This window comes from Dermochelys coriacea, chromosome 2 (assembly GCF_009764565.3).
Source record: "Dermochelys coriacea isolate rDerCor1 chromosome 2, rDerCor1.pri.v4, whole genome shotgun sequence".
Lineage (NCBI taxonomy): Eukaryota > Metazoa > Chordata > Testudines > Dermochelyidae > Dermochelys > Dermochelys coriacea.
In genome coordinates, this window is record NC_050069.1 from 200,757,146 (window position 1) to 200,777,155 (window position 20,010).

The 20,010-nt window shown below is 38.6% G+C and overlaps 1 protein-coding gene across 3 annotated transcripts in view; it reads right to left on the reverse strand.

The window, feature by feature from the left end:
- The window catches only part of UBE2E2 (ubiquitin conjugating enzyme E2 E2), a 341,147-nt gene that overhangs the window by 41,778 nt on the left and 279,359 nt on the right, over positions 1-20,010 (reverse strand). For 2 of the 3 annotated variants that reach the window (XM_038390202.2, XM_038390203.2), the window contains one exon: positions 6,033-6,180. In XM_038390202.2, the coding sequence (XP_038246130.1) occupies positions 6,033-6,180 (148 nt within the window). Of the gene's footprint in view, positions 1-4,308; positions 4,395-6,032; positions 6,181-20,010 lie in introns of those variants that run through there. The other variant, XM_043509037.1, reaches the window with a different exon arrangement.

Here is a 20,010-nt window from a genome sequence, read left to right on the forward strand (position 1 = left end):
GCCGGCCATAGTGGAGCCTCCTCAGAGTCCTCCAAGTGGAGATTCACAGGAGCAAGTTACTCTTGCTCAAGTCAAGCCAAGTACCGGGTGTGGTATCCTGCCAGGGTGGGTCTCGACACCTACTTGAGGAAGTAGAGTGGGGAAAGTGTAGACACTACCTGGGGGGATGGGGAAACTCCTCCGAGTTCCAAAATGGCCATTGGTAAGTCTCCAGACCCCAGTTTCCTCCAAGCCATAAATCTCTACTGTCCAGGCACAACAGAGCCTCAGGTGGATACCAGGGAGTGTAAACGCTTGGAGGGGAATAATGACATGACTGTGATACATACGAGCTGATTGCCGAGTCTGAGGATGAATCAGCTTCTTTCAACCAAGGCTGTTCCTGTTGGTGCCAGAGATTGGCATCGGGAGCCCAGAATAGACAGCACTAGAGAGATTATTGCTCGGTTCTCTCTGGATGATACCGTACGATGAGGCACTCACGTGTCCAGAGGCGCCCATAGTACCCAATGCTGAGATGAAGCAGCCAACAAACTTACTACACCTGATGGTACTGGGTGAGAGGATTCTTGGCTTGCTGGTGAAACTGGTATCGAGAGACTGAGCAGATCACGTGCTGCTGCATAAGCTTCTGGAGTTGATAGCAATGGAATAGAGCCTTGCTGTTGAGTCAACAAGGATGGCACTGCTGAACTAGATAAGTGTTGCTTCAGGGGCCAGTCTCAATGGGGCCAGGGCCGACATTGGAGTCGATGGTCCCACCCGAGTAGATGATTGCCTCACTGTTGAGCACCCTCTACTATCTTTCTAAGCATGCTTGCCGGACTTTGGTGCCAGGGACCTTGATCTGGATACAGAGTCCTTAGAAAGAAAAGGAGGACTTGTGGCACCTTAGAGACTAACACATTTATTTGAGCATAAGCTTTCGTGAGTTACAGCTCACTTCATCGGATACAGACTAACACGGCTGCTACTCAGAGTCCTTAAAAGCTATCTTCCTCAGTACTGGGCAGGGTGACTGGCATCAGGGTTTGGCCAAAACAGAAGGAGTGTTCATGACTGAAGAAGTTGTGCTTAGTACTAGCTCTGAATGGGAAGGCTCTGGGGTGGGGGGAGGCAGGGCTGACTCCATTAGAAGAAATTAAGGTCTGGGCTCCTTGTCTTTCTTGGTTCTTGGCTTAAATTCCCTGCAGATTTGGCAGCGATCCCTGACATGAGTCTCTCCAAGCCAGTTCAGGCTGGTGGAGTGCAGGTTGCTCACTGACATAAGTTTCTTGTGGGGGACTTACAGGGTTCAAAGCCTGGTGACCAAGGCATGCCCCGACACCAAAATCAGTATCTAAGATTGAAGACTATACACCTCCCCAGTCTAATAAAGGAAACTTAATACTATTACTAATTTTAACACTAAATCTATGACTAAAAGTGAGTATGAACCATATATAAACAGAGGTGAAAATCTTGAGGTAGCAAGATAAGATACTTCAACAACCGTCACGGGCAGTAAGAAGGAACTCAGGGGGTTGTGCCTGGCTCTGCCCTTTATTCCATTACAGAGCAGCGTGAGGAAGAAGAGAGCGCATACCCCACCCTGATGGATACCATGGAAGGAAAAATCTTTGAAAGTGCACTGGGCACACACCTGAAGTGGAATGGACATATGCAATCACTTGAAGTATAAAATCGAATTGAATTTAGAACTGTATATATGGAAATAATGCTATTTAATAAAAATCAAACAATGACAAAATATGCAAAGACTAACAAATTTATTAGAGCATAAGCTTTCGTGAGCTACAGCTCACTTCATCGAATGCATTTGGTGGAAAAAACTTTTTTTTTCTTTTTGCGAATACAAACTAACACGGCTGCTACTCTAAAACCTGAAAATATGCAGAGATTGGCATGAGTTAAATGCCACATGATTAACTTAAATGCATATGCAGTTTAACATGGGTGAAAGAAACATGAATGTTGGGTGGGGCAGCTATAGGATTTCAGCCCCTACAAATCTAACATGTTCTACCTAGAAGCCTTAATTAAAATGGTGGTTTGTACTGGGCGTGGCCCACAAATTAAAATGGGGATTTGCCACAAATTCTTCAATACACATAATTCTATATTAGGCAGCGAGACACCAAAGACATTGTCAGGCCATTTTAAATCCCAATTTTAGATTGTGTAAAAATAAGGATTTATAAAACTTAAAAGTCAATAGAAAAGTTGTTATACATTTAAAGAAAAATTCCAATGAAAGTTTTTTATTTAAATATTTCCCCTGCAGTGATTGCAAGCCAAATGCTTCAGTATTTTCCTAGTGCATGAGAACCAGGGAACAAAACTGTCTAGAGACAAAAGTAAAAATAATTAATTTTCATATTTCAAGTTGTGAAAAAATGCATTAAAGTAAACTAAGGGCTTGTCTACCTTTGAAAGTTAATTTGGATTAAGTTAGGGTATGCATTTAAAGCACAACAGCTATGCCTGAATAACTCCACATGTGAACATTCTTATTCCAGAATAGCTATACCTGAATAATGACGGGTTTCAGAGTAGCAGCCGTGTTAGTCTGCTGTAGTATCCGCAAAAAGAAAAGGAGTACTTGTGGCACCTTAGAGACTATATGCTCAAATAAATTTGTTAGTCTCTAAGGTGCCACAAGTCCTCCTTTTCTTTTTATATCTGAATAGTTATTCTGGAATAACTCCTGGTCTAGACAAGCCCATAACATCTAACTATTGAAAAGTGAACTTTCTTAGGCCCAGATCCTGCAAACATGCTTTACTTTATGCACATGAGTAGTCCCATAAGTTTTACAGGACTACTCATGCAAGTAAATTTATGGACATGCCAAAATGTTTGGAGGACTGGGGTCTTCCCGTGTAAACATATATGGAATTTTTAATCTGAGGATGTCAATTTAAATGAAAATACAAACTAATATTTACCAGGGGAATGCTAGCATTTCATTCATTTCTTACATTTCACAATGGCCTCTGTTATTTTTGCAGATAGCTCACACGTGTCCAATCATACACAAATACTGTATCATTCCTCCCTCCCCCCCCAGCCCTCCCTAAAACTCAGCCAGCTGTTACAAAATTCAGACATTTGTTAACACAATTTACTGTCTGATACTGCAAAGCGAAATAGAGACAATTAATAATAATCAGAACTGAAGAGTCTGAGACAGCTTATGAGCAAAGGATTATATTAGTTGTTTAAAAAGGACAAACAAGTTCCTGCCTCAACTAACACAAAACAAAGGGCAGTGATGTACATAACCAGTGAGGAAAGAGGCTCTCTCAATGTCTTTTGTAGATTACTGTGTGAGTGACAGAAGCGGCAGGAGCAAATACCTCTTTTCATTTGCTCAGCCTGTTTGAGAAGAATAGCTATGCTTGCCAAGGAAGCTGCAGCTGTGCTCCAGCTCAGTTTAATCACTGTGTATGGCTGAGGGTTAATTAGCTGCCATTCTTACTGTTATTTGTTGTTCTAATGAAGATTTGCATAAATGTAAGACTACTGGGTAACTGATACTTGATTTTTCCCTTCAAAGGGGGGGAGAGGGGGGAACTCACACATCCTAAGTGTTTATATTTGTGGGATATTCAGTGTTGCCTTTCCATTTGACCTGATCTGCTTCTGCCTGTTTGATGAATGGTGAACAAAGAGTTCAAGGTTGCTTATCGACTTGAGCCCCCTGCTGGGTCTCTGCCTCTAAAATGAGGCAGTATACCTTAGAAGAAGGAAGGACAAAGTGGACTGAAAATTGCTCCCAGCTAATAGAGAATATATATACACAATATTTCTCCCAGATGTGCCAGGGCTATTTTCAGAATGATTCCCCCACTGAGAGAAAGAGGGAGTCAATTTACAACACCGTGTTCCAATTAGATTTCAGAGAATGTCTAATCCAACAGTTTGTTAATGATAAAATATCATCAGAACTGTACTCAGAAAATGAAACAAATGGCACAAGCAGGAGAACTGTTATAGTGCAGCCAGAAATAGAAATAAGTAGCGCTATCACATCAGGCTGTACAATGAAAAATAAGAGCCCCTAAATTTGTAGAAGTCTTCAATTTCAGAAACATATCACTAAAATACAGAGTTCACATGTACAAAATCAAGTTATGAAATTCACAAGACACAGTAAGCAAATCCCTATAGAGTATTTAAAGGGATATTTAACTTAAAAAATCAAACTCCTGTACAAAATATTTTACCAACTACAGTTACAATAACACCCAAGATTACTATAACCGACAGAGATTACAGGAAAAAGAACTCTTCTTTCCTCAATCTTTTTGAGTTTGTTTACTTTTTGCGCTTGACAGCATTCTTTGTATAGTCATGTTTACTGTTTCCCCTCTATACTCATCCAGTTTCTGCTGTTATTTTGTGTGGGTATTTCACACAATCACAGGGGAGGGAAAAACATTAAGAAAAGAAAAATCCAATTGTACAAAAAATGGCAGGGGAGCTACGGGACAGGTGAAGTACCAGAAATTACTTTTAATTCACTATTTGAAACAGACTATATTTTCAAGTTGATAGTGTCCCTTTGGAGACCAGACGCCCCCACCCCCAAAAAAACAACAAAAAAAATGTATATTTCCAACTTCTAACTCTAACACAGCTTTCCCACTGACTTTTGAAGTGCCCATATATCACTAATAGAAAACTTCATATTTTCCATTAATGTCACCATACCCTTTATGCTTATTCTAAAGACTCCTAGACTATTAGTTTTCTTTTCTTTACATTTGTGTTACCACTCCAGCTGTATCAAAAGACAAGCCTCTGCTCAATAAAATGTATAGTGAGAAATGTGTACATGAAGTCCCTCCAACACATCAGTAGGGGGTGCTCTAAACCCCAGAAATAAACATGCCTGAAGTCACAAGGTATTTAGTAACTGTCCAGTCACCTTTACTGTTTTAGGTTTTAACTAGGACATTGTGAGCATTACCAGGACCTCATTTTTCCTGTAAGTTTGGGTTGCGTTATTTCAGTCACCACGGGTAACTATATATTGGACTTCTTTTTACACCTAACTGCAGCTTTTTGTATCACATCTAAGGCAACCCCAAATGAAGGAATTTAGCCAGTCAAACACTTGCCTACCCTCAGAATTTCATTGTGAGCCTTGAGATATTTTAGTGTTTTTCTTAAAGCCCCAGCTCCTGGAGGACTGTGATCACATAGGAAGCTAGTTTTCCTTCTTTTTTTTTTATAAAGTAAATTTCTAGCCCTCATGGTTTGGAAAAAAACAAAACTAAACTTCAAAACATGAATCTTAAAGGCTTAGAAACCAGAAGGCAAATAAAAAGACTCCAGAATGTATCATGGTAAAAATCTCATGACATGTAAACCAATGTCATGATTTTGGGGAGCCTGACTCATTATTTTGGAATGTCTGGGATTCTCAGTCATACAACCAGAATCATTCCTTGGTCACTGGGGGCAGGACAAAGGGTGGAGCCACAGGCCTAGCAGTCAGTAGGAAGCAACAGGGTGTGTGACTGAAAGTTGAGGGGAATGGTTAACCACTATACTCGTTAATAAGAGTGATTGCCTACTCTCTGCATTAATTCCTATTATTTGTAAACTGTTTTGTTAGCCTTCCACCAGAATTGGTACTATTATACTCTTTTCAGAAGGATGTCTAAATGAAAGCTTTCCATTTCAATGTTCAGTAATATTATCTGTCTGTAATATCCCACTTTTCTCAAATAGCATTTACCCCTAGGGATATATTAGGGATTAAACTCTTTAGTTTGAAATAGCATATTTTTATTCTCACACTAAAAATGCACCTGCCCTTCTGACAATATGTTTTCTCTTTAATTTATATCATGTACATTTTTTCACTTAGCATTGTAGCAATCACATGCACTAAATTTTAAAGCTACATCTATATCTTTTTTTTAATACAGTAGTAAAACACTGTACCAAGCAGATACTAATAGATAACAGAAAGCTAGATGTGAATGAATGCAAAAGTAAAACCAGTGTTATTTTCTTACCAGGGTTGCAGTCTGTAAGAAGTGAGCAGATGGAGAGGAGAACTTTAGAAATGGTTAATGCTGGACTCCAGTTGTCTTTTAAAATGTCAAGGCAGATCACTCCTTGGCTGTTAATATTACAGTGATAGATTCTTGTCCGAAATGTAACCTAGAAAAGACAGTGTCTAAGTAAAAAAGGTGTTTAAAACCAATAATTCCAGTATTATTATTATTATAAAGTAGTTATAAAATCTTATCAGTTAAAGAACATTCTGCTTTCCTGAGGCTTGTGTAACTTTGCAGAGTGATACTACTATGCTGCATTCAATTAAAAGTTGTGCAAGTTTTAGGACATTTACTATAGTTCAAATTCTGCATCTTTCTCTCTGGCTGGTAACAGAACCGGTTTGGTGTCAGTGTGCAAGGTTGGGACATGGTTCCAGAGATACACTTGTATGGAGTCTCCTGACTTCCCTTGTCTCTGCACAGGGGACACAGAGCACATTTTAACCACTGATCTGGAGTCATCTCCATGAAGTCGCTCTACAGCCATTTCTGCCTTTGAGGGGAGGAGGAGAAAGGATTTCTCCCACATCCCATCCCATTTGCCTAGCACCTAGCTCAGTTGATTGGATTGGGTGTTGGACAGCTTAATGACTGGTAGAAAAAGCTGACGTAAAATGTCCTGGAGCTAGGTAGACAAATTCTTTAGGAGAGGCTGACACAGTAACCTGATTTGCATTTCCAAATTTAAAATCACAAATGAACCAATGGAATTGCATTTACATATCTTTTCTTTTGTTGTTCATATTATTATTTTTTTGATGTTTGTACTCATTCTAGTTCACATCAAATGAATAGAGCCCTGCAAATCCATGGGTATCCGCTTTATATCTGTGGACCATTTCTGCAGATAGCAGTACAGATGCAGATACAAATTTTGTATCCACACAGGGCTCCGATGGTAAGAGCCAGGTGGGCAACTGTGAGGAATCACAGCATGGACCCTCCACTTGCCCTGGGTGGGAGGCCTGGGGGGCAGCGACACAGGGCAGAGGCTGCCCGGGCTCCTGCCCAGGGCAGGTGGAGGGACCCAGGCTCCCCACAGCTGCCTACACAGCTCTCCCCAACCAGGTTCTGGTGGGGAGGATACCTTGGCCCCCAGTGTAGAGCCCTGCAAATCCATGGATATCTGCAGATATCCGTATCTGCGGATGCGGATATGCACAAATAATATTTGTGGATCGTGGATTGGATGCGGATACACATTTGTGTATCCGAACAGGGCTCTACAAGTGAACCTCTACTGAACACACCAGAAGGGTAGCCTGCCTTTCCTTCTTCTGTGCTGGAGTAATGTGTGTACCTGTTCTAAAGTGTGTCCTGAAAATACAGGCCTTTTATTTTCAAATAATTTCAGCTGTAAAAGAAAGGTGTGCGGTTATTGGATAGAAAGGGACTATGTAAAAATGACAGCTTGGTGTTCCTTAGTTATTCCCCATCAGCAATTTGTTTCCCTATTAGATTTACTCAGATGACAAGTCAAAACAAGATTTTTATAATGACTTGCTCAACATGGCAGCTAAAAATCAAGATGTATCATTTCTGTGGAATATCTCACCAGCAACAATAACTTTCTGGAGTCTAAATTAAGTCAAGAAATGAGTGGGATTATTCATGAGACAGTACTGACAGCAATAAAAACTTGATGACAGCTCTGAATCTACTCTTATTTTAGGCAAGGACAAAATTTCTGTTTTCAATGGGATCCAAATGGGGATATTTGTCAGTAAACTAGGCAGATGATACAAATATGTGCAATAACATACTGCTATTTTAATCACATAAATATTCTTTAACTGGTTGAACACTTCTTCAATCCCTTTACCTCAGTCGTTCAAATAGCCTTGATAAGAGAAAGGAGTGAAAAGCCAGAAGCTTTCTGTTGGTAAAGCATTGGAGGCAATGAAAAATACTTCTTCCTCATCACTACTTTTTCACAGAGATCTAGATAAGCAATATTTGGATCCCTGATTGCATGAATCAGTGAGTTATGTAACAAAGAACCAACTATATCAGGTTTACTGGCTTTTAAATACATTTATGCCTAAGGTTATTATGAACTCAGAAGCTGATTGAGCAGTTTGCTAGTCTATACTCCACATATCTATGCTTTTCTATGAAGTTGTGCTTTCAATTAATCTTTTTCAGGCTGGCTTACCTACGTGCTTTTTTCTGATACCTTTATAACCCTTTAAAAATATTCCTGCATCTCCAGCTCGGTAAGTTACTACAGCAAGAAAATCTATCTGGGAGGAAGGCACAGAGACATTGTGCTGGCTACAGGTCAGTTGAAAATCTCTCTGCTATAAGGATATTCACCAAAGACTGGTTCTGTCCCATTGACATCACCAGAATGGTGTAAATAAGCCACAATTTAGAAGACAATTGGAAATATTGTTTCCTCCTCCAGGTGAATGTCCTGTATTCCAGCCTCCATTGCAGCCAACTTGGGAAACTAACCGCAGCTGAAAATTGCTAGAAAGTATAAATGAGACAGGAGCATCTCATTCCCTCAGACACTGACTCCCACATATCTGATGTTGTATGTGTCACACATACAATCTGATGTTTTGCAGGGCTATCTCCATCTATTGTGAGGAGACAAGAAGCCAGCTGACAATATTACTCCAGGGGTATTACATTTTCTACAATATAGTCAGATTTTTACACTTGATACCATTTAAATGTGTCCTGTAAAGGATGCAGTCTAATGTTTCCATTTATTCCTTAATACAAAAGCCTAAATAACACTCCTACTAACATTCAAAGATTTATGGGTATATGCAGGAAGTTATCATCAAACAAATGAATGATAGAAGAGTAATTTCCATTTCCCCAAAGATATCTGTCCTCTATGGACTCATTTTCTTTTATACTGTAGTGCATACAGAATATCTTATTTTCACAGGATATATGTGCAGGTCAGGGAACTGTACGTTACAGAAAAGGCGGAAAGATAGGACAATTTTCTGAAAACAATAAAAATATCATAGAAGGTTTTAAAGGTAACCTGTAAGGAATTCAAATGAATTCAAACAATTTTGGCAATAAATAATAATAATAATGATAAATACATGTATCTAGTGTTCCACAGCAAAGTTAGTTAGGTTCTATAAACAGAATAAAAACAAAAGTCTAACCTCTTTAAAGAAAAACAAATCAGGTTAAGAACTAGGAGCGGCCATACTGGGTCAGTATGGTCCATCTAGCCCAGTATCTTGTCTTCCAACAGTGGCCAATGCCAGGTGCCCCAGAGAGAATGAACAGAACAGGTAATCATCAAGTGATCCATCCCCTGTCGACCATCCCAGTTTCTGGCAAACAGAGGCTAGGGACACCATCTCTTCCCATCCCGGCTAATTGATGGACCTATCCTCCATTAACTTATTGAGTTCTTTTTTGAACCCTGTTATAGTCTTGGCCTTCACAACATGCCCTGGCAAAGAGTTCCACAGGTTGACTATGCATTGTGTGAAGGAATACTTCCTTTTGTTTGTTTGTTTGAAACCTGCTGCCGATTAATTTCCTTTGGTGACCCCTAGTTCTTGTGTTATGAGGAGTAAATAACACTTCCTTATTTACTTTCTCCACACACCAGTCATGATTTTATAGACCTCTATCATAACCCCCTTAGCTGCCTCTTTTCCAAGATGAAAAGTCCCAGTCTTATTAATCTCTCCTCATATGGAAGCAGTTCCATACCCCTAATCATTTTGTTGCCCTTTTCTGTACCTTTCCTAATTCCAATATATCTTTTTTGAGATGGGGCAACCAAATCTGCACACAGAATTCAAGATGTGGGCATACCATGGATTTATGTAGAGGCTATATGACATTTTCTGTTTTATTATCTATCCCTTTCCTAATGATTCCAAACATTCTGTTAGCTTTTTTGACTGCCGCTGCACATAGAGTGGATGTTTTCAATGACTTCAAGATCTCTTTCTTGAGTGATAACAGCTATTTTAGACCCCATCATTTTATATATATAGTTGGGATTATGTTTTCCAATGTGCATTACTTTGCATTTTTCAACACTGAATTTCCTCTACCATTTTGTTGCCCAGTCACCCAGTTTTGTGAAATCCTTTTGTAACTCTTCACAGTCTGCTTTGGACGTAACTATCTTAAGTAGTTTTGTATCACCTGCAAATTTTGCCACCTCTCTGTTTACCCCTTTTTCCAGATAATTTATGAATATTTTGAATAGTACCGGTACCAGTACAGAGCCCTGGGGGCACCACTATTTACCTCTCTTCATTCTGAAAACTGACCATTTATTCCTACCCTTTGTTTTCTATCTTTTAACCAGTTACCAATCCATGAGAGGACCTTCCCTCTTATCCCATGACTCCTTACTTTGCTTTGGTGAGGGCCCGTGTCAAAGGCTTTCTGAAAATCTAAGTACAGTATATCACCCTTGTCCACATGCTTGTTGACCCCTTCCAAGAATTCTAGTAGATTGGTGTGGCATGGTTTCCCTTTACAAAAACCGTGTTGACTCTTCCTCAACAAATTGTGTTCATCTATCTGTCTGATAATTCTGTTCTTTGCTATAGTTCAACCAATTTGCCTGGTACTGAAGTTAAGATTACTGGCCTGTAATTGCCAGGATCACCTCTGGAGCTGCTTTTTTTTTTTTTTTTAATGGCGTCACATTAGCTATCCTCCAGTCATCCGGTACAGAAGCTGATTTAAATGAATGGTTATATACCACAGTTAGTAGTTCTGCAATTTCACATTTGAGTTCCTTCAGAACTCTTGAGTGAATACCATCTGGTCCTGGTGACTGGTTAATTTGTAATAAAGAAAAAGAAGGGATTGAAAAGAAAGGAAATATGTATAGAGCCACGAGTAGTCATGGGGCGGGGAAGAAAACTTTAGTACAATGTGAAAAGCCAGGTCGGACGAAGAAAGATGAATTGGGATGTGGAGACTGTTTTCCATACTGAAAGGCTTTCCACAGCAAAAGCTGCAATGCCCACTTCACACATCCTAAGTAGAAGAAGGGGTGTGGGTGACCTCAGAGAGTTGACTGCACAAGACTCAAGGATCAGGTTTCAAACGTTGTCAGTGCCAGTACCATGGAAAGCTTTAAAAACCAATCACAATATGCACTGAATGTCCTCAAAAGCTAGACTAAGGAGCACCCAACCCATAATTATCTTAGCTAATTAGTAATGTTTGGATTATTTTCATGTCAAAATATCTAGCCCTTCCCCTCCAAATGATGCTTCAACCTGCACTGTATAAGTGATGTCACCTCAGTTATGGAATCTGAATAGAGAATTGAGCTGGTCTATATCATTTCAGGCATATTTTAAATAATAGAACAGCCCTATACTTCAGGGACCCAAACTTGCAGTCCTCACTCAGACAAAATTCCTATGGCCCCCAATTCTTCAGTGGTTGTTCTGTTTTAATAAAAACTTTAGGAGCATAACCATGGGGTGCAAGGAGTTGAGGTACATGGGGAAAAGGTCAAAATGAACTCTGCACTTTGTGAGTCTAAGCCTATGTCTACACGATGCACCTTTTAGCGATATAGCTGTGCTGCTATAGCCGTGCCACTAAAAAGTGTTCAGTGTAGGCGCTCTTTGTCGGCAGGAAGAGCTTTCCTGCTGACAAAAAATTTCTACCCACAACGAGCAGTGATAGCTTTGTCGGCAGGAGAGCTCTCCCACCGACAAAGTGCTATTCACATCGGCACTTTTTGCCAGTAAAACTTCTGTCATTCAGGGATGTGTTTTTTTCACACCCCTGAATGACGAAAGTTTTACCAACAAAAATCCAGTGTAGACAAAGCCTAACTCTGGAGTTTAGGCAGGAGTAGCAGTTCTGGTTTCAGTCAGTCAAACTTTGTCCATTCCAAAAGAGAGAATCATAAAACAAGATCAAGCCAAAACTCTTTAGTCTTTACTCAGAACTACTGCAGAACAGTCTAAATTTAAAATCCCTATGTCCCTGCAAGATGCAATAACCTTTATGTTAATTAGTATCCTTAAATTCCTTATAGAGGGCAACTCAATTTAGTGTGTATTATGCCTAGGACTAAGGCTGCATTTCTAAGACAAGGTGATCCATCTCTGTTTTCTAACTACAAAATTGTAGCATACATAATGACAATTAATTAGGAAGAACAACAGCTGAGATACTTAATGGATTACCATGTAAAGTGCACAATAAATGACTGACCATATGATGCTCACTGTTAAAGCAGACTATACTAATGTGCACCAACAAAAGGACTTTATTTATTTGATTTTTTGTAAACATTTCAAATAATCTAAACTTAATAGGTAATGAATACCCATAGATTTACTGCATAAAGAGAAAACACAAACCATCTGCATTAGAAGGAAGTATTACCTTATAACTATTTTATTTGAGCTACACTGCACATTTTATTTATCAGATGTGAAACTAATTAACTGTTAAGAAATCTGAGGCTGAAATCATTCTATGTTTTTTGTAAGGCTTCTGTTTTTTCAGTTTTAACTGCCAAACGCCAATGAAACACGAAACAAACAAATAAAGCAAGAAAGCAAAATCGATGTTCATCCAATAACCACCATCAAACCACCAATATGTAAGGGCTTGTTTATACGGTGGGGTAATGTAGACTTTGGGTGTGTGATTTCTAAACATGTGTTGCTCATTAATTGGTCCATGCTGGAGCACACTAAATGTTCTATAGTGGAATGCACTTTAACATAGTGCTGTTTGAAACAGGGAACATTACAAAGAGATTACTCATTACAGTATATATAAAGAGAAAGCCCTGAAAAACCCGTTTTTGGACATCTACATAAAACTCAAATTGCTAAAAATAACCCCCCAAAATGAAATTAATAAATCCCCCAAAACAGAAGACCTAGGTTTCTCTAACAAAATGCTCAGTGCTTAATATGGCTTGCTAGAAGTGATAATGATTCCATGGAGTGTATAATAGTGTTCATGTGCATCATCTTTTAATTGTGTCCAAAATGAAACAATATCTACTTATGATAATGATGATAATGATACAGTATATTAATAGTAATTATGAAGCTGGCTAACTGCCCACTCCACCTCAGTGGAAAGGCCATTAAAGGCAAAAGAAATATCATTTGATGTAAACAGAGCAATACTAAGCATATATGTACCATATAAATATTTTCAATTGACATGCAGAGTTGGTAGGTCTAAAGATGGATTCTAGTACTAATCCTTGCTGTAACTACAACAAAGAGCAAGTCAAGATGTTCTAAGAAGCTATGTAAAGAAGTCCTTTGAAAATAATGGAAAGGGCAGGAGGAGAAGAAAGAAAATGGAAACATGTCCAGGTCACAGAGCTTCAGGATACAGAGCAATATTGAGTGATGTAGAGAGTCAAAAGCTTTCTCAGATAAAGACAGACAATACAAGTTTCTGTAAGATGACTTTACTCCTGACGTTACTTTGTGTGATTATGGAATTTAAAAAAGGCTGTGCCAGCCAAATGAAAGGCAAAAAACAAATCTGAGAGATGTATTGGCTGTTATTTAAGCATTTTAATAAACTGTTTCTGTGGATAACTTTCTGACTAGTTTAATCTTACAGACCAGCCATGTCTGTCACAATAACCCCAAAATGTAGCCTACCAATCTTTCCTTTTTGGGTATTGCCAAAATGCCCTTTCATGATAAGCTAAAGAAACCTATCTATTCTGACAGAAATGTAGTCAAACATCACACATCCAATATATTTAATTATTATTATTTTTAAACAATGTACCATTTTTATGCAGTGTGACTGAATTAACTGGCCTATAAAACTGCTGGACTACCAATAAACATTAAACAGTTTCTTTCCCAAAGAGAAAGTTGGTGGGTACCACCCAATCTCTGAGGTACAAAGAATTTCCTTCAAGAAACTGGGCACCCTCAACGTACATTTTGACAACTTAGAGCACTTTGTATCTGCTTGGGGAGATGGGAAGAGAGTGGTGGTGGTAGGAGTATCTGAGTTTGGGAGTGAGGAAATGGCAAGAGTTTATTTTGTACATGTGCCCTGAGTTTTGGATGAGATCATTATAATAAAATATAAATAAATTACAGCTGTTGATTAATCGCAGTTAACTCATGCCATTAACTCAAAAAAATTAATCGCAATTAATTGCAATTTTAATTGCACTGTTAAACAATAGAATACCATCTGAAATTTATAAAAAATTTTGGACATTATTCTACATTTTCAAATATATACAACATAGAATACAAAGTGTACAGTGCTCACTTTATATTTTTATTAGAAATATTTGCACTGTAAAAATGATAAACAAAAGGAATAGTATTTTTCAATTCACCTTATGCAAGTACTGTAGTGCAATCATCTTTATCATGAAAGCACAACTTACAAATGTGGATTTTTTGTTGTTACGTAACTGGACTTAAAAACAAAACAAAGTAAAACTTTGGAGCCTACAAGTCCACTCAATCCTACTTCTTGTTCAGCCATTTGCTAAGACAAACAAGTTTGTTTATATTTACAAGAGATAATGCTGCCTGCTTCTTATTTACAATGTCACCAGAAAGTGAGAACAGGTGTTCGCATGGCACTTTTGTAGTCGGCATTGCAAGATATTCACATGCCAGATATGCTAAACATTCATATGCCCCTTTACTTTGGCCACCATTCCAGAGGACATGTTTCCATGCTATGACGCTTGTTAAACAAATAATGGATTCATTAAATTTGTCACTGAACTCCATGGAGGAGAATTGTATGTCTCCTGTTCTGTGTTTTACCTGCATTCTGCCATATATTTCATGTTATAGCAGTCTCAGATGATGACCCAGCATGTTGTTCGTTTTAAGAACACTTTAACTGCAGATTTGACAAAATGCAAGGAAGGTACCAAGGTGAGATTTCTAAAGATAGTTACAGCACTTGACCCAAGATTTAAGAGTCTGGAGTGCCTTACAAGATCTGAGAGGGACGAGGTAGGGAGCATGCTTTCAGAAGTTTTAAAAGAACAACACTCTGATGTGGAAACTACAGAACCCGAACCACCAAAAAAGAAAATCAACCTTCTGCTGGTGACACCTGACTCAGATGATGAAAAGGAACATGCATTGGTCCGAACTGCTTTGTATCATTATCAAGCAGAACCTGTCATCAGCATGGACGCATGTCCTCTGGAATGGTGGTTGAAGATGAAGTGACATATCAATCTTTAGCGCATCTGGCACATAAATATCTTGCAATGCTGGCTACAACAGTGCCATGCGAACGCCTATTCTCACTTTCAGGTGACATTGTAAACAAGAAGCAGGCAACATTATCTCCTTGAAATGTAAACAAACTTGTTTGTGTGAGCGATTGGCTGAACAAGAAGTAGGACTGAGTGAACTTGTAGGCTCTAAAGTTTTACATTGTTTTATTTTTGAATGCAGCTATTTTTTGTACATAATTCTACATTTCTAAGTTCAACTTTCATGATAAAGAGATTGCCCTACAGTACTTGGATTAAGTGAATTGAAAAATACTATTTCTTTTATTTTTACAGTGCAAATATTTATAATAAAAAATAAATAAAAAGTGAGCACTGTATACTTTGTATTCTGTGTTGTAATTGAAATCAATGAAACATTGTGGAAAACATCCAAAAATATTCATATAAATAGTATTCTATTATTGTTTAACAGCGTGATTAATCACGTGATTCATTGCGATTAATTTTTTTAATCACACAATTAAGCACTTGACAGCCCTAAAATAAACAAACAAATAAATAAAAGGAAGCTTTTTACTTAATTTGGCAAACTGAAAATATAGTGGGAAAGAATGATAATTATGAAACTCAGAAGAATTAGAAGGTACTTGAATTCCCAGAAAACCACAGTGGTTCACAATGCCATTTTATATCAGATGTGACCTTTGCTTGTACTGATAATATATATGTCCTCCTCCTCTCCTCTGTCTTGTCTCTTTCTATGTGTTTCACAGTCCTCTAGTGCTCTCTGTGATTCTGTCCCTTTGATGGGCACTGACGTTACTCCAATGGGGAGAAGGAAGAACTGCATCTGGACTTAACCTCTGCTGAAGTCACTGCTGTGTACTGCCATATAGTTTCAGTGTCATGTGAAGGTGCAAACAGTGAAATGGATAGTGTTACAAAGGGCTTGAGAGGGAGGGGAAATGCAGATTATAGTTTTCAGTCTTAACAGACAGCTGCCCTGGCAGCCCTGGATAGCAGGATTAAGAATCGTATTGCTGATTCTCACAATTATTGTCATGACTCTTCTGATATTTGGTTACTTTTTAATGGTTCGCATACATTTCTGGTTTCTGCTTTCAATCAAGTTTCACTCTTTCCCCAACTGGCTTCTGTCTTCATTTACTGACAATAGGACTGAAGTCACAGGCTGCCTTCAGCAAGATGACCACCATGGCCCTCTCACTTTTATAGGTGAAAGTGAGCCTGCCCCCAGCAAGGACTGTGGATCTTTAATCTTCATATGAAGGCCAAGCAAGGATCAGAATAACAGAAAATGAGACTGTAAGGGCAGAAGGGTTTTTAGGAAACAGGACAAGAAACTATGAGGAATCGGGGGGAATGTGGGGAGCAGAAGGTAGCTGAAAGGAGTTGCAGAGGAATGGCATGGCTTAGAATGACAATGGGATGGGTAGGAGACTCTGAGCTAAATATTGGGGGGAGGAGGAGCAAAAGGAGATAGGGTGTAACAGGGAGGCTGAGGGCGGGGAGGGAGAACATGGAGAAACAGTGCCAGTAGGACAGTGGCTATTCTCACAAGTTAAGTCGGAGGGCTAGAGTGACAGCCGTCACACCCAGAGTTATAGGAGAGGGTAAGTAGAGGCCTCTCTGAGTAGTGAATAAGGATGCATGCAATGTGTATGTGTGTGTATTTTAGTTCATTTTGAACTTGAAATGCTAGCACACAAACTGGAGCGGGTGGGCAGCTTCCCCCCAAAAGATTAACATATCAGAAGGCAGGTGAAAAACAATGTGATTATTTTTTTGAAAAATCTCATGATTTTAAGACAAAATGATTTTTTGGGGTCTGGCATGATTTTTGAACGTTAGGTAATAGTAGGCATTGGCAATACACTTGGTAATACTTAAGAATGCCAGTTTTATGCTTGCTTTTCCCCTCAGATAAATGGCATCTTGAAAAATTAGCTACTATACTGCAGATAAGAAAAATTTGTCCTTAAAAGCCAATCATGTATAAAATAAATATGAAAAGAGAAGTAAAAGCTCTGGACAAAAGGAACTGAAGTCTCGTATATCAGACTGAATTTATGAAAAGAGCAAAAAGAAAAGGAGTACTTGTGGCACCTTAGAGACTAACAAATTTATTAGAGCATAAGCTTTCGTGAGCTACAGCTCACTTCATCGGATGCATAAGGCTTGTATCACAGGAGACGGATTCTATAGTAGATAATGATATTTTGTGCATACAGATTAGCATTACGTGACCATCATGTACGAAACATGAAAGAGATATTCAATATTGCTATTAAGACAAGATACTATAGACACTATATGTGATATTTACAAAGGAACAAGACTTTCCTAGCATTCTAAATTGATTTAACGCAGCTAAAGTTTCAAATCCTGAGAACAATTTTTCAATCAATCAATATACATGTGAGATTTACAAGGGGAAATGGACTTTTCTGTTATTCTAGTTTTGATTTTGAAATGAGTTAGCATTATGAAAGCTTTCAAGTCCCGTGTACCATCTTTCAGTCAGTTGAGATTAAAGTCCTCAGAAAGATTAATGGTAGAGTTGGGATTATGGATTTTATATATCACTCAAATTCAAAATTAAAGGTAGCAGAAGTACAAGGATAATGACAGATATATCCACATTGTAATAGCTATGGATAAATGGAATTGAGACCATAGCAGATTGAATACAGTCAAATATCTGAGTAGACATTATTAATAAAGATTATTCTTGGTGAAATTGCAGACGCTGTAGTGATAATTCCTGGAGATAATTTTCTTGAAAATATTCTTGTTTCCACAAACAGCTATGTGGGAGAACACGACATGGCCTACTGATTTGTAAAGACTTTCTGTTCTGGAGGGATGGAAAGTGCGATAATGAAATGAACCCCCCTTCATCTGACAATTTAGAGTGTGTGAAATGGTGTGGTGTTAATTTGTCACCTTGGGTGAACTTCAGAAGGTTCCCATTTCTCAATGGTGTGCATGCTTAGAAAATTTACCAATTTCTAATATGGAAAAAAGTTACAAATAGAATTAGAATGGGTTAATATTCTCCCAGGCTGACTAAAAGGAGCAATATTCCTAGGTATATATGCCTCTACTTCCCAATATTGTAGAGGAAGTAGAGCCAGACATCTTTAGGAGCCAGAGCTTTCTGGAAACCTTTAAGCATGAAAGGAAGATATTTAGCAAGAAACAGGAATCTCAAAGGTATTTCGAAAAGAGTTTGGAGAGGTCATTAAGACCTAGAAGAAATGCAGGAATATTTCCCTGGCATCACATCTAGATACTTCTATTAATTTTTGCAAGTGGCCATTCAGAACAGGACACCAATCCTTGTATTCAACCATCCACTGAAGCACAAGGAAGATATTTCATCTTTGGGTTGAAGTGAATCCTTGCCTTGCAGAATTTATGCTGTGTTTGTGAATCACGATCAAAATCTCATCAGCATCTGGCTTTTGCAGATGTGCTCTGCTTCACTTGGTCTGTTCCACACCTAATCACAGCTTGGCACCCCCTGACACCAAGATGATGCTTTAAAAAACAAACAAACAAAACACAACTGAAAAAAAAAAGGTTAAAAGGTTGAAAAGAACTGAGTTCAAAGGGCGGGGAGCGGGAGAGATGGATATTATGAAGAGCAAATCAAACAGCATTCAGTGATGTACCACAGAGATTTTATTTTTGCTATTTATGGAAAATAAGTTATTGATATTGATTTATAACTAATGTGCTATTAGGTTCATGTCTACCTTTCAGAAGGACATTGACAGGAATAGACAAGCAGAATAATTCAGGACTGGATAGGCAGGATGGAAAATATTGACCTTGGGAGAAGGATTGGCTCATGTGGAGTGAAGGGAATCTGGTAGACTGCAGCAATACTGTTTAGGTAAATGACCTTTTGGAATATAGCTGGGCCACATAGGGGGAATGGCCCTGAATCCTGAAGTTCTACAGAGAATACTCTTGTTCCTGAAAGCATACTTTTTGATTCAGTTTAAATGAGCCTCCTGGCTTTACCAGTCCCCCAACTCAAGTTATTAAATGTACAAAAGATGGGGATGAAGCATCAAGGGGACTTTAAGAGCAGCAAACACAAAAGAGCTGAGAAGATTTTAAAAATGAATGAGAGACATGAGGATAATGGTTCCAAAGTCTTTAGAAATTGCTGGGGATGATGATAAAGGAGGAGATGGTTTAAACTGAGGGAGGATTTGGAAAGGGAAAATTTGAAAAAAAATAAGCAAACACTGAGTGGCTACATGATTAAGTTCTTTTATGTGATGAGGAAAAAGGCAGGAAAAAATAGGGAAGGAGGAAGGAATTTGAAAGTACAGAAATGAGGCAGGAAAACTGTTTGACTACATGGAAGAATAAATTTAAAATGTTATTACCAGACTCAAAAATATATAGGCCAAATTCCTCCAGGTTTTGGCTTGCACAGCCTTGCACATGTAAATATGTTTTCATATTATTTGATAAATATAAAGTTTTCTGAGTATTAACACTTATGTGCATCGGAGCTAGTATTCAAAAATGCATGAATAGGTTTTGAGTGTGCACAAAGGAACTGAGGCATTGCCAAATTTCTGACTGCAGAAAACCAAACATCCTTGCCCCACCCCTGTCCCCCCCTTCTCCCTGAAGCCCACCCCTTCCCCGCCCCTTCTCCAAGGCCCTGCTCCCACTCACTCCATTCCCCCTCCA